General features: G+C 57.9%; 1 protein-coding gene across 2 annotated transcripts in view; it reads left to right on the top strand.

The window, feature by feature from the left end:
- LOC111139247 (phosphatidylethanolamine N-methyltransferase) overlaps positions 1-15,363 on the top strand; it is an 83,607-nt gene that overhangs the window by 58,736 nt on the left and 9,508 nt on the right. For both annotated transcript variants that reach the window (XM_022491464.1, XM_022491465.1), the window contains exon 3: positions 6,269-6,384. In XM_022491464.1, the coding sequence (XP_022347172.1) occupies positions 6,269-6,384 (116 nt within the window). The remainder of the gene's footprint in view (positions 1-6,268; positions 6,385-15,363) is intronic.

Here is a 15,363-nt window from a genome sequence, read left to right as displayed (position 1 = left end):
GGTGGGTGGGTGGATGGATGGATGCGTGGATGCGGGATAAATGGGTATATGAATACGTGGGTGGATGGGTGGATGGATAGGTGGATGGATGGTTGATGGTGGGTGGATGATGGATGGATGGGTGAGTGGTGGGTGTGTGGGTGGGTGGATGGATGGTTGGATGGGTGTGTAGGTGGTTGGATGTGTGGATAGGTGGGTAGATTGAGTGGAAAGGTATTTCTCTTAGCCTTCCAGAGCTGAAGACTTTCCCCGGTCTATCTGAAAAGGCATCCCGGATAGCACTCTTTATCACTTGTGGCCACAGCCACATCCCTCCCATCTTTTCAGTTGTTGTCACCTACGTTCACTGTGTTCCCAGTGAGCTGCTCAGACAGCCACAGGATGCTTGGCTGTCCCTGGTTCTGGGATGTCAGAGCTCCTGACTCTCCCTGGTTCTGACAGGTGCCTCCAGCTGCCAGCCTCCCTGAGTCAGGGTCTCCCAAGGACACCCTTATTCTTCTCCGGCCCTGGGCTGAGCACATCACGTAGGTCTCATATAATCTCACAGCTCTCTGTGCTAGGTGTTACTTGTATTTCAGCCAGAGGAAATGGCTCAAGGGCACATAGTCTGCAAAGCCTGGGGGTCAGGATTCAACTCAGGCCTGCTGAGTCTGGCAGTGACCTTTGTGGTTTCCACACAGGCGTTCCCGATCCAGAGTCACCGACGTCCCTAGTTACACACTCGCGCCTCTGGTGCCTGGGTCTTAAACACAGCAGGCCGTGTGTCTGAGTGGCAGGGACATGCTGCTGTGGGATGCTGTGACTCCCTGCTTTGGCGACTTGCCGAAGGCGCATTTCCCCTTCCTTGTGGAGGCCGATGAGGCTTCTCTTGCAACTAGTGGGGCTGCCAAGCTCAGGGACCCACAGTGTGCGGGGCTCACACACTGGCGGCCCGGAGTCTGAAGTCACTGTGTTGTGCCTGCTGGAGGCTGCGTGGGCAGGCGTGCCCCTTGTTTAATTCTGCTCACTCACACCCTGCCGGCTGTCAGGAGCCTGCGGCTCACACACATACAGCCTGCTGCGATGGCGACTCCAACCGCTGCCCCGTCTGCCAGGAGGTGGCCTCTGTCGCCGTGGGTTGCCACGCAGGGTGGCAGGCCCTCTGTGGCCTCGTTGTGCAGACTTTCCCCCTCATACTGGATGCCAGGGTTTTAAGGTAAAGACTTTCAATGTTGGATTGTTGGCTCAAGCGTTTTTCAAGTGCCATGAGTTTGATCGAGGCACTGCTGGGGCTCCTGGTGATGACCTCTGTCTGAGCGGAAGGATACAGTCCCAGGGCATACCAGGAACAGAGCTCTGGAAGGTGCCAGAAAGAAGCGTATACCTATCGGGAGCTGTGGGTGCTTACCTCTGGGGACAGACATGGTCAGACCCAGCCCCAGCAACATGATCCAGTGTGACCCAGAAGGAAGGAAGAACCAGAGCCTACTCCAGGTGCCAGGGACCCAAGGAAGAGATGTTCTCATCCCCCCAGACAAGGCTATAGGGCCGACAAGTTGTCGTCCCTGCCGCTCCACTAGCCTACAGCCTGTCTCTTCTATCCCGGCACAGAGCCTGTGGGCGAGATTTGCAAACAAAGAAAGAAAGAAAAGAAAATGAATCAACTTTAGGGAAGAAGAGGTCTCCCCTTTACAGAGCTGAGCCAGGTGTTGGGTTCGGGAGAGGCAGGGTTGCCAAATGTAGCAAACACAGACAGGGAGCCCTGGTTCATTGTGGGTTTTAGGTAAACAACAAATGCAACATTTGGGACAACTTCTACTGAAATGGATTTGTTGTTGATGTGAAATTCAGATTTACCTGGGGGGCCTTGGATTTGTGGGGGGGGCCTTGGAGAGGGAAGTAGGGCATGAGGTGGGCGGTGGGGGGAGGGTTGGGAATGCCCATGGACATCTCGGGGATTCTGGGAATCTACAAGACAAGGAAAGCCAGGAGCTGTGACAGTGGAGCGTTGGGTCATTCCGCCTCCCGTGCCTGTGCCTGTGCAGCCCGCAGGACAGTGACCTGAGTCATCCCACAGCCCGGCCCTGGGCGTCCAGTCCCCCTCGGGGGAGCCGCACCGCCCGCTTCCGGCCCCTTAATTGGATGAAGTGTGCAGCAGAGCGCCTGAGGAAGGGAAGGTGCGGCTGCCAGGCAGGGAGGAAAATTAACCTTGGACTCAGCGAGGCTGCTGATTTATTGATTGCCTTGAAATAACAGCCTAATCTAATACTGGCTGACCGAAAGTCAGATAGATAGTTGTTATTCATAGGATTCCTTGTTTCCTCTTTCCCACACGGCCCGTCTCGGGCTCTGCCACCTTCTGTTATTAGATTACTCAGAAAGTACATTTATCACGCCCACTCCCGCCCCATTGCCCAGGTGAAGGCCCAGGGACGTGGGGTCCCAGCTGGGATGTCACGGGTGGCAGAGTGGTCCCCAAAGGGCTGGGGCATGGGTCCCTTTCCTGGCCCCCCAGGAGTGTGCTGTGGCTACGGAAGTGGAGGAGTGTGGCCTCTGGGCTGAGGTCTGGTGTGTCTCCTTGGACACATCAGTCAGCCCCACGGGAGCAGGTGAAAGCCCCTCCTTTGGAGGATGGACTCAGGAATCTGGGGTGTCGCGTGCAGAAGAGTCTACCAGGGTTCGTGACATTGGGAGCTATTCTCTGTCCCTAGAGCTCCGGTGTGACAAGGATTGGACTTAAAAATCAGCTTCACTGAGGTGTAGTATACATACGCTACAAGGCACACATTTCAGGGGCACAGTTTGAGTCCTGACCAAGGTGTCTGCCCGTGTGACGCTCGCTCCTATGGAGGCACAGAGCATTTCCTTGCCCACAACATCCTCCCCTGTACCCTCCCACGTGGCTCCCCTCCCCTCCCTGGCCCCGCCCACTCTGTGGTCCAGCAGGTTCTGCCCTCCAGCGGGTTCTGCCCTGGCTAGAACTCCACGTCAATGGAAGGAGGCAGAAGGCACTCTTATATCTGGCTCCTTCTGCTCAGCATATCGTTGATGACAATTGTCCCTTTGCACAACGGGACACGTTTTGTCTCTGCGTTCCGGACGGTGCGGGGGCGGGTTTCTGAGAACCAGCGCCAGCCTCAGGAGTGTCGAACGTTACCTGCTCCCACGCCCGCCTCCTTTCACAGCTGGACAAACAGCTCCAGAGAGAGAGAGACAGGGAGAGAAAGAAACGGGCCTGGAGCGTGGAGGGTACACCAGCAGGTCTGGGGTCAGCATCTAGTGGGCCCAGTGGTTCCCCCGCTACGCTTTCCAGACTGGGCCTGCAGGAACAGTCCCAAGCCCCTCGGGTGGAAGTCGGTGACGCCTTACGTCATTTGTAACTGATTTCAGTGTCCTTTTGAAAGCATTATCCCCTCAGCTGGGAGGGGAAAAAAAAAAATCAATAGTCTTAAAATCAGTCACAAGGAACAAGGTGTGCGAAAGAGAGCTTGTTTGAAAAACAAGTAGCTCACTGGAAGGGTGGAGAGAGGGGCCTTCCCTGGGTGGAGGGAGTACTGGATCAGGAGCCCAAAGGTCATTCTGCTGCTCTTCTTTCTGGCTGTGTGACCTCACCAGTCTCTCTGAAAGGACTCTTCACCCCTTCGTCTGTACCCCTTGGTTGGCTGCTTCAGAGGGTGTCTTCCTGGGAACCTTCAGGGGGAACCCTGTGCAGGCCACACAATCTGTCTTAACGTCTGACCACCCCAGACACCCTCCAGATTTAGGACCAGGCACATAGATGGCAAATCTACTCCATGAGCTCCCTGAGGGCAGGCCTGCTGGTTTACCTACTTCCTGAGCCCCCCACTCACTGTGGTTGAGTTGGGTTGAATCCTACAAGCAAACAACGTGATTCAGCTACATAAAAAGCTTTTGTGAATGAAAGGAGATTAGAAGGCGAGTGAAGACTATGGACAGAATGGGAGAAGATATTTGCGAATCAGATATCTGATAAAGATCTACTACCCAGAATATATAAAGAACACTTACAGCTCATTAACAAAGATAATCAACCCAATGGAAAGAATGGCAAAGGACTCCAACAGACTCTTCTCCAAAGAAAACATACAAATGGCCAGTAGGTGCATGAAAAGATGTTTCGTGTCATCCATTAGTGTGTGGGGATCCCAGATGAGGCGGCTTGCCACTTCTCACCCACTAGAGTGGCTATAGCTTTTGTTGTTGTTGTTGTTGTTGTTTGTAAATGGGAAATACCAAGTGTTGGCGAGCATGGGGAGAAATCGGAACCCTTACACTCCTGGCTGGCATGGAAAAATGGTGCAGCCACTGTGGAGAACGGTCTGGAAGTTCCTCAGTAAGTTAAAAATAGATTTACCCTATGACCCGTAATTCCGCTGCTGGGTATACCCACAGAAGAAGCGAAAACCCGTGTCCACACAAACTTAGATGTGGGCGTTCACAGCAGCCTGGTCCCTAGTAGCCAAAGGACAGAAATGACCCGAAAGTCCATCACCTGCCACACGGGTAAACAGAATGGTCTCCGCACACAACGGGATGTTGTTCGGTCATAAAGTCGCATGCGACAACGTGCATTAACCTCAGGAACGTTACGCTGAGTGAAAGCCAGCTGCAGAAGGCCCCAAGGTTCTGTTTATCCCCTTTTTGGAAGAGGGAAACCCACAGACATGGAGAGTAGACATGGAGAGAGAGATTGCCGGGGGCTGGAGACGGGGAGGCAGAGTGACAGCTAACAAGTATGAGGTTCCGGTGTGGGGTCTGGAATTAGACCCTGGTGATGGCTGCACAGCGAAAAAACACTTTGAATTTTATCCTGAAATGTTTTTTTGAAAACCTCGAGTTGCCCACAAGAAGCGTACCCTGTGCCCGGCCCTGCCTTCCTCCCACAAGGCCCCCTGCGGGCCCTGGGTGCAGCCTTTGGAACCTCTGGAATGCTCAGCCCTCGCTTCCGCTTCCCAAGTGAAGCCTGAGCTTCCCATGGGGTCAGCAGGGGCCGCCTGTCTGGAGCCAGACAAAGGGTTTGTTTACCTTCTGGGAGAATGGCGGGGGGCGGTCAACAGCTGATCTGCAATTGCGGGGAAGGCCCAGGAGTAAACTTCCCATAAACTCCATCCGTCCCCCACCCTCGCCCCCCACCACTCAGGCTCTGAGGACAGGCCCTGGGAGCCACCTCCTCCAGGGACAGAGTCAGAGTTGGTGGCCTTGGGCCAAATCACAGGTGTGCCTGGAACCGCCAGTCACTCTCTGGGACCCAGTGCCGGGAAGGGCCGGTGCGAGGTGGGAAGTGGCACTGGGCGGCAGAAGAAGAGCGGCTGAGGCCGTAGTGGAGATACTGGCCCCAGGAGCCCCGGGGACCTCATCCTCCTGCAGTCCTTCTGGGACCATAGTGGGCCAGTGGGGGCCCTCGAGACCCTCCGTGTATGACACACGTACACATATGTTCAAGTTCAGGGCCCAGGTGGGTGACCTGCTCACATAACCACAGAGCGACCACCTCAACTCCCCAGCATCCCTGACTGTGGATTTGCCTCTGTGCGCCCCGCCCCCGGCCTCCACCCGCAGGTGCAGGGGGACCGCCCCTCCCCACTCTCTGCCCACAGGTGCAGGGGAAGCCCAGCGTGGAGGCGGCTTGTGCCCCTGAGGAAGCTGGGCTGGTGGAGACGAGCAGAGCCGGCTGTTCACCGTGCTCTGTGTGAGCTGTTGAAGGTTTCGAGTCTAGATATGATTAGTGCGAAAAACTGAAACAAGGATTCCGTGGCTAAAATTAAAAACTTGGAAATCTGTGCCTGGCGGGGTGCTGGGGTAGCAGGGGTGAGGGTGTGGGTTGCCCCTTCTTGGCCTCCCTGTCCCCACCGGGCGATGAGAGCATCCTGCAGGTAGGATGTTGGCCCCGGGGCTGTGCTCTCCCCTTGGCAGCTCCTTTCTGTACCCTCGCAGCCTGGCGTGGCCGTTGGGAACAGTGTTGGGCGGGACACTGGCTTTGCAGCAAGGCCCAGAGGCTGGTCCGAGCCCTGCTCCGACCCGGGTGTCTCTTCTGGGTTCGGCTCTCCTTCCGCTGCTCCGTGTGTGTTGTGTGTTTCCAGAAGGACCACGCGGTCCACCTGGCAGGACTAGAGGAAACCCCTGCGGGGCTGGCCCGAGTTCCACAGGCACCTGCTTCTTGTAACTCTCCCTGCTTGACATGGGGACCTGCCCCCCGCGTCCACGTGGGTCCCGGATTCTCCGCAGCAAACGTCTTACGTTGCCTCCTCCTCTCTTCTGCACTGTTTAGGTTGCGAGATGGGAACAGAAAACCCGCCAGCTGAGCAGGGCCTTCCGATCCCCCTACCTGGCCTGCTACTCCCTGGGCACTGCCATTTTGCTCCTGAACGTCCTGCGCTCACACTGGTAAGCTCCCCTAGGCCGCCTGGCCAAAGTCTGTGTCATCGTCGGCATCCATGGCGTGCAAAGGGGCAGCCACTGCTGGTGGTATGAGGCTGTCCACCGAGATGCGGGGAGCGCTGTGTCTGCACCCGGGGAATTCTCTCCAAGCCTTCCTGCCATGGCAAGTCACTCTTCCCTCGCTGGGCCATCAGACTCCTGTGGGCAGAGAAGTCCTCGTGGCCCCGGGAAGGGGACAGTGGCATGTGCCTGGGATCTGGGCGTGGAGGAGTGGGGTGGACAAGGCCAGGTGGTCCCCAGGCTCACATCCCCTGTCTCCAGTGTGTAGAGAGAGCTGCTGCGGGAGTCCCCTCTGGGAAGGGCTGGGACAGAGGCAGGTGACACTCGGGGACGGGGACCTCATCCAGGCTCGGGCTGTGCCAGCGAGCTGCTCTTCTCATCAGTGGACTTGATATATTACTTTCCTGCCACCCAAGAAAGAGGACAGAGCAGGCGAGCTCCTTCTAGATGATGAAGCGCCGTCCCCAGACCGGTGGCGAGCACTCGTGCTCAGATGGGAGACACGGCACCCTGCGGGCAGCAGGAGGGCCGTGAGAGCTCCTTCAGAGGTGGCCCAGCCTGGCCTGGCTGTCCCTGAGCCTTGGGTTCTCCCTCCTTGGTTCTGTGAGAACCGTGGTGGTCAGCACGCTAGCTCCTGGACTGAACTGTGGCCCATGCAGTACTTTGAGAAATGGAGACAAGACGCAGGAGAACCCCCGTCCCTGGCTTGTCGTGACAGATGAGCTCTTTGGGTGCCAGCCCCCACCTGGCGGTGGCCGTCGGGGAGCCAAGGGGCAGCTGGTCCCCAGGTTCCCCTGCGGGTCCTGGGGTGAGAGGGGGTGGGGTGTGCGGGTGCGGCGTCAGTAGATGCCAAGGACGAGGGGGTGCGTGTTGACTGGGCCCTTCCCACTCCCACCCCGAGGGAGCCAGGGCCCCGGCCTTCCCTCTCTGTGTGCAGGACTTCTTTGCTGTACACCCCTGCTGCCTTCCTGCCATGGTGGGCTTGGCCTTCTGGGCGTGGGGAGAGGGAGTGTGGCTAGGAGGGGCCCTGCCAAGGCCAGCCTTCCCCGCGGACGGTTGCTTCTTGGCCTTTTGGGTCCTGCTCATTGTCATGTTACAGTGACAACCCCAGCCGCGCCAGTGGCCTCTAGGTCACCTCTTCCCAGGCCCCTGGCAGGGACTGCGCCCCATTCTCTTGCCTCACCTCTGGCTGGGTCTGGCCTCTTCTTGTGCATTAGCCCTTGGCGACCGCGGCACCTGCCAGAGCCCCGGGTGACCCCCCGCTCCAGCCCAGCTCCTGCAGAGCCCCGAGGCCGTTCGTTGGTACAATGGAAGACCACGTGACAGGGAGCCCCAGGGGTGTCAGGCCTGTGCCTGTCCTGTGAGCCAGTCGATGGCCAGGGCCAAATGCTGCGCCTTGCTCAGAGGTGATCAGTGTGCACTCGGGCTCAGTGCAGAGGATCGAGCCTGCACTGGGATCCTGGCTGACCCCTGACCCTGGGGAGAGAGGTCACAGGGTGGCTCAGAGGCGCCGGCGCCATCTGAAAGTGGAAGAGTGCTCTAGATGTGGAAACGAGAGGCTCACTTCTTGGCCTGTCCCTCTGTGCCCTGGGCCTCCTTCGAACTGTGCTCGCGGTGCCAGGACTCCGGGACACCTGGCCTTCTCTCTTCCTGCACTCTCCCGCGGGCCTGTGGCTGCCCAGGACGTCGGGGGGGGGCGCTGGCCCACCCAGGCCTGTGGCTGCCCAGGACGCTGGGGGGGGGGGGACTGGCCCACCCAGGCCTGTGGCTGCCCAGGACGCTGGGGGGGGGGCTGGCCCACCCAGGCCTGTGGTTGCCCAGGACGCTGGGGGGTGGGGACTGGCCCACCCAGGTCTGTGGCTGCCCAGGACGCTGGGCGGGGGGGACTGGCCCACCCAGGCCTGTGGCTGCCCAGGACGCTGGAGGGGGTGGTGACTGGCCCACCCAGGCCTGTGTCTGTGCTGCCCACCGTGGCCTGCCGCGGCCCCTCGCGGCCTCCCAACCTCAGGGTCCTCAGCTCCCCGGGCAGGAGAAGTCTCTCCTAGCATGGTGGCACAGGGGCCCTTGTCACCACCCGCCCTCCCTGGGACGTCAGTTACCTGTTCTTGGTGTCTTCTGGGAGGCTGCTTCCATCCCTTTTCTGAGCCGGGCCCGGGGTGGGGCTTCCTTAGCAGAACCGGGTGGTGGCTGTCTCGGAGCAGCAGGCCTGGGTCCGGTCCCAATCTTGTCACTGTGCAGACTCATGTGTGTGTCACCACGCTAGTAACCTTTTGTTTCTAGACCCTGCCACGCTTGGCCCTGACCAGAGGGCTCCTGTGAAGTGGATGGCGGGGGGGACTGCCACCTGCACGTGCCCGTGCACCCCCAGTGATCCTGCGGTGTCCCTGGCCTGGAGGGACACGGGCTGGGCGGGGGTGGCCTGTGGGGTCAGGCCACAGCTGGGATGCGGTGGGAAAGAAGGCACCCCAAGGTTCCCAGAGCCAGGGCAATGACATCATGGATCGGGTTTTCGATTCACAGGGGCTACTCTGCTCTCCTAGCTAACCTCCCTCACCGCGCAGCTTAGGGAAACCATCATTTCGGGTCCCCGCAGCAGCCGAGGGAGGGGACTAGGAGGGACAGGGGCGTGGAAGAAGGTGCCCTTCCAGTGGAGAAGCTGCGTGGGTGGCCACCAGCCCCTTCGTGTCTGCTCTGGGCAAGAGGCCCACATCCCGCCTTGGCTGCCGGGGACCTTTGGGCGCCCTGTGCTGTGTGCTAGCCTTCCCCCCTGCCCATGGGGTCGGTCCCTCAATGACTCTCAGACCCCGCTGACCTCCTTCCTTCTTCCCCAGCCCCCACCCCGGCCTGTAGCCCAGCCCTGTTAGCTCCTTCCCAGCTCAGCAGATTTCCCTTTGCTTTCTTCCCTTGGGAACATTTGCCCACAGGGCCTGCAGACACTCGCCCCCTCTGGAATGAATGAATGAATGAATGAATGAATCCCTTACCCTCTCTGTTCTGACTCCCAGCTGGTGTTGAACTCGTCCAGCATTGGCAAACTGTGCTCCCAAGGCCCACCCTGCTAGCCACCTGCCTTTTTATGTCCCATGAGCTACGCTAGAGCCTCATACTAGTGGAATTATACGGTATTTGTTCTTCTGCCTCTGGCTGATTTCCTCAGCAGAATGTCATCAGGGCTCCTCCCTGTTGGAGCACAGGTCAGAAGTGGCTTCATAATGCCCAGCCAAATAAGCCAGACACAAGGACTCATCCTGTGTGATTCCGCTTACATGTGGGGTCTGAAAAAACCCCGACATATAGAACAGAGAGTCGGTTTGTGGTTGCCAGGGCCTGGGGGTTGGGGGGCGGGGAACAGGGAGATGTTGGCCGGAGGGCACGAACTTCTAGTTAGAAAATGACTAGGTTCTGGCAAATCGAATGCACAGCGTTCAAACTATAGTTAATACCGTCTTGTATACTTGAAAGTTGCTGAGAGAGAGGAGATCTTAGAAATTCCCCCCCCCACACACATGCACACGCACGCGCATTGACTGTGTGAGGTCATGCTCGCTAACCAACCTTATTGTGGTCATCGTTTTATAATATATGCATACATCAAGTCATCACGCCATATGCCTGACACTCACCCAAAGTTAGGTGTCAGTTATATCTCAATAAAACGGGGACAGAATCAAGGCACTTTTAATTTTTTTTTTTTAAAGAGTGTCCTTCTATAGTTTTGCATGTAACTGTTTGGGGAACTGTACCGTTTCCTACAGCCGCTGTACCAATTTCCCTAACCATCCACGGTGCACAAGGGCTCCCATTTCTCCACATCCTTGCCAGTGTTTGCAGTTACTATTTTTTCTTTCTTTTTTATTTCTTCTTCTTCTTCTTTTTTTTTTTTTTTTAAAGATTTTATTTATTTATTTGACAGACATAGATCACAAATAGGCAGGGGGGTGGGGGGAAGGAAGCAGTCTCCCTGCTGAGCAGAGAGCCTGATGTGGGGCTCGATCCCAGGACTCTGGGATCATGACCTGAGCTGAAGACAGAGGCTTTAACCCTCTGAGCCACCCAGGTGCCCCCCTCCTTTTTTTTGAGGGTAGGGCAGGGGCAGAGGGAGAAGGAGAGAGAGAATCCCAAGCAGGCTCCACAGTCAGCACAGAGCCCAACGCGTGGCTCGATCCCACAGCCCCGAATTCATGACCTGAGCCAAAGTCAAGAGTCAGACCCTCAACCAGCGGAGCCCCCCAGGCTCATGTTATAATTTTTTCAAAATGGCCATCCTTAAGACTATGAACTGTTTTGATTTGCATTCCCTTGAGCATTTTTTTTTCATGTGCTTATTGGCTATCTGTCTATATTCCTTTGGGAAGTGTCTATTCAAGTCCTTTGCTCATTTTTTAATCAGGTTGTTTGTCACCATTGAGTTATACAAATGCTTACGTTTTAAGTGGTTCTGTGAGCCTCTACAGGATATCCCAGGTTTTGCCTCTCAGCCTTCAAAACTGAAAATCTTTATTCTCTGGCCTTTTGAGAAATAGTTTGTCAACCCCTGGGCTAGTTGCTGACTGAGGTTCCTTCTAGCTCATTCAGAGGCATAATTTTATGATTTTCCATATCAGGTGTCAGCAGACTTTTTCTGTAAGGGCCGGATTGTAAGTGTTTTTGACTCAAGGGCCACAGAATCCCTGTTGTGACTCCTGGAGATGGCACGTCGGTGCGTAAAGATATGCGCGTGGCTGGGTTTCAATAGAACGGAATTTACGAGAACCATCGGCAGGGCCAGATTTGGCCATAGGCTGTGGTTTGCCCACTCCTGCGCTCCATGAAAGGAAAGTCCCATTGCTGCTTTTGCGTATCCATATCCACTTGGTGGATGCCATCCCGGACCCTGAGAGGGAGCGTGAGTCAGAGTAGCCTGGGGAAGGGGCAGGTGCCCTGGGCTGCCTCAGCTCTGCTCCCGATGGGCGGGCCTGGAGCAGGTCACTTAGGCTCTCTCGGTCTCCTGTGTGAAGTGGAGCGGGAGTCTGGAGTCACCCGTCCTCACTGACCAGCTCCTCTCGGAGTGTCTGGCCATGCAGGGGAATCCTGGGCCGAGCCGATGCCATCCTGCCCCGGGCGCCATTTTGTAGTAACATGGATGGGGCGGTGATGTGGGCAGAAATCCATGCTCCACTCGGGAGCCAGTAGGAAGTGGGTAAAGGAGGGACCACTCTGCCTGGATGCCAGCAGGAGGCAGGACACTCGGGGGCCCCGGGTCTCTGGTTCCCTGATGGGGGCGCCTCCTTCCTGCAGGCCCCCAGCCCAGCACTGTGGGTTCCTAGGAGACCAAGGGGACAGGCCCCCAGCAACCCAGCTCCAGACATGTAGACACCCGCAAAGAGCTCCCTGCCTCATTCTTGCATCCAGGGCCTGGGGAGAGCTGGGAAGAAGTCCTCCCCATGTCCCGCTTCTTGTAGCTGATAACTCCTCCGCTCGGCCTCCTTCCCGGCTTCTTGTTCTTGGCATTGGCCTGGCCCGGTGTCTGACTTCTGGCCCATGACTTTTCTCCCGTTTGGACCTGCCACACCAGGAAGTTTCTGGGACAAGAGGGAATGTGCTCGCAGGCAGGACTGCTTTCTCCGCTCACCTTCCCCAGCAGCAGGCACTTTCCCTCCTCCCGGGCCCTCTCGCACTTGTCCTTCCCTCTGCAGCATGGAGTGATGTCGGGGAGTGGGGCTTCCAGAAGACGCTTGTGAGAATCCTGGCAAGACCCCCAACTGCCTGTAGCCTTCTGCCATTCCCCGCCCCCTTATTTTCCTGAGCGCCCTTTCTCATATGTGCCTTTGTCTGATTCCTGTGTGTTTTCTTTTTCTTTTGTGGTAAATAATACATATAACAGGAAATTCACCATTTAGCCATTTCAGAGTGTACAGGTCTTATAACAGCGATGTTTAGAACACTTGCGATGTTGTGCAACCCCTTTTGTCTAATTCCAGAACTTTGTCACCCCAGATGAAAACCCTGTACCCATTAAGCACGTGTCCCCCCACCCCCATCCCGGGCACTGGAAAATCCGAATTGGCTTTCTGGCCCTGTGGGTTTGCCTCTTCTGGCCATTTCCAGTGTGTCTGTCCTTCTCTCTGTAAGCCACAACTTCCGTGGTGGGGTGGTGGGCGGCGAACGCACCCATGTCGGTGGGTGGGTGGGGGGGACTGTTGAGTGGAGCACAGAGCATGTGCCTGGTAAAGCCCTGGGCAGGGGTGTCAGGAGAGCGCTGGGCTGCGGGTCTGCCAGGCATGAAACCAGGGCCCCGTGGTGGTGGCCGGTCCAGAGGGGCAGGACCAGGCATCCGTGTCAGCCGGTCTGCCCCAGCCAGGCGACCAGAGGTGGTCTGGGGGCCGCCAACAGGATGCGTGGGCTCTTTATTGGGAAGCCATCGGTGCAGACCTGTTCACTCTGGCTGTGGAGCGTGAGGGAGACGGAGGCCTGGGGAGCCCCTGGGGGGCATCTGTTGAAGCCCCTGCCCTGCTGGCTGCATCCCCTGCAGAGCCTGGCGGCCTGGAGCCAGCATGACACAGCGTGGCCCCAGTCCCACCCCGCCACCTCCTCCCTGGGGAGCAGCCTCAGGGCACCAGGGAGCCTCTGCTGTATGGGCCAGCCGCTCAGTGGCGCCCGTGTTCCAGCACGCTGCAGCACTGCTCGGGGTCCCGTGGAAACGGGCGGGGGTGTGCCAGCATGAGGGCTGGCAAGCAGGAGCAGGCGGCCTCCTCGCACAGGCTAGGGTACACGTTCGGCAGAAACGGGGCTGGGCCGCGGCCAGGGGAGCAAACCACCTGCTCCTCTGGGTAGTAGTTGCCTGGGCGCAGGCCCCGCACCCCCCACCTGTGCATGGTCCGGCCACATCGCTGGGGCGTCCCCGCATGGGTGGCTCTCTGTCCCGGTGGCATCCGTGTGCTGGTCAGTGCTGCATCCAGGGCCCTTCAGGGACTGCTCACAGGATGAGGTCGGGACAGGCCCAGTGGCCGGGTGGCCGCACCGAGGAGCGCACCAAGGCTGCCCCAAGTTCACTGCCGAGGGGGGCTGTCAGAAGGGCCAGTGAAAATGTGGGGGCTCCCCCAGGCTCGAGGAGTGTGATCCTGGTTGCTGGAGGCCCTCCACTGCTAGTATCTGCACTGCGCGGGGGCATGTGGTCCTCCCCACAGCGTGGGGCTCGGCTGCTAGGCCGGCGGGAGAAAGTCTGACTTCTTTCTGACCTCCAGAGCCTCTTTGAAAGGCTCCTCCACTCCATCCCCACCTGGCCAGCATAAGTCTCCTTTTCGATGAACTGTAATTACATCTGGAAATGCCCCTCACCTGTGTTCGCAGGGCCTCCCACAGCCAGGGGGAGGGATTCTGCGGGCCTGCATGCTGAAGTCCCGCGGAGATCTGCCTGCCCCATGGTGGAAGGGAGTTCTGGGCGCAGGGAGCAGGAGGCATGGCTGGGGTCAGCCTTGGCTGTGCAGGTGGTGCGGGCACTGAGGTTTGCCGTGGGGCAGGGCCTCAGGTAGAGGTGTGGTCAGAGTGGAGGCACTCCAGAAGGAGGCAGGTGAAGACCGAGGCCAGAGCTGGGAGCCCCAGAGGTCCATGCAGACTTAGAATCCGGAGATGGGGCAACCGATGGATGTGGGAATGAGGGGTTTCCCTCAGACACCTTTTATCTCCTGGTGCCCAGAGTTCTGTCCTATCCTGCCTGGCCTGTGAGCTGTGGCCAGGGCCTGTGCGCTGTGCCCCCCCTACCCCATCAGCGCAGGCAGGAGAGGTGGGAGCAGCCGGAGAGCTGGCTGCCTGACCAGGAGTGTGGCCAGGCAGGCTGGGTTAGGCTACCCTGAGGCAAAAGGGGCCTGGCTGTGGGATTTCGAGTAGGTTGTGGGCTGGCGGGACACACAACCCTGCATTTCAACAGGGTGGGCCCAGATGTTGGGGTCGGGGCCCCGGTAGAGGGCGCTCTCCCCTCCAGGGCAGTGGGGGCCAAGGACTTACAGCTGGGAAGGCAAACACAGGACCCTGCCCCTGCCCACTCACCTCCCCAATGCCCCCACCCCCACTCCATCTGTTTCCTTATTTGTAAGATAAGACAGACCCTCTCTTGGCCGTGATGGGTTTGGGAAATGCTTTGAAAAGGTGCTGTGTTCATTCAAGGTACAGCATCCTGGCCCTAAATTCTCTCTGTGTGACGATTTCGTAGGGGGTGACGTGGGTGAGCGTTTTTGTTTTGTTCTGTTTTAGTATGTATAGGTCTATTTTAATGTGGATTAGGGAAAAATAAGTCAGCCCACCAGAGGCCCATGTTCATGGATAGTTTTGCGTAACTGGGCTGAACAACCAGGCGTGAGCTAACCTAAGCCTGGGAGGTAGAGTCTGAAGGCCGTTGCCGCTCAGGTTTGCCTGGACGACCCGGTGAGGACGCCCTTGAAGGACCGGAGTCTGTCAGTGGCGGTCCGTTGCAGACAGACATGGGGACAGGCCTGTCTCGGGGCTGTGGGTGCCGCACGTGGCCAAGCCGGCTGCCTGGTGTGTGGCGGGGACACAACGGGCTGTGACACCCTCTCTTTGCCTCCACCCTGGATTCCCGGATTTCAGGGGAGCAGAGAGCAGACATCCTCAAGTCACACGGGTGACCGAAAGCCCAATCCAGTTTTATAAAAATAGAACCCGAGACAAATGGATGAGTCTCTCCACTCCCACCCCCAGTGCGGAATCTTTCTGAAGGAAATTGCCTCCTATTACTTCATTCTATTATGGAGAGTGTGGCTCACAGAGCCACTCATCCCTCCATTAATTTTCCGTGGGGAATGGACTGTGCCTTCTGGCTTAATGGAGGAGCTGGAACACCACGGGTCACCTGATCGGGGCCGGCCCCTGCCATTCCAGGAACCCTGACGCCTGTGGGGCCTGGTGGCGCACAGGGCGTCTGAACAGAGC

This window comes from Enhydra lutris, unplaced genomic scaffold, assembly GCF_002288905.1.
Source record: "Enhydra lutris kenyoni isolate GAN:26980312 unplaced genomic scaffold, ASM228890v2 scaffoldscaffold97, whole genome shotgun sequence".
Lineage (NCBI taxonomy): Eukaryota > Metazoa > Chordata > Mammalia > Carnivora > Mustelidae > Enhydra > Enhydra lutris.
This window is presented reverse-complemented; position numbering and strand designations above follow the sequence as displayed.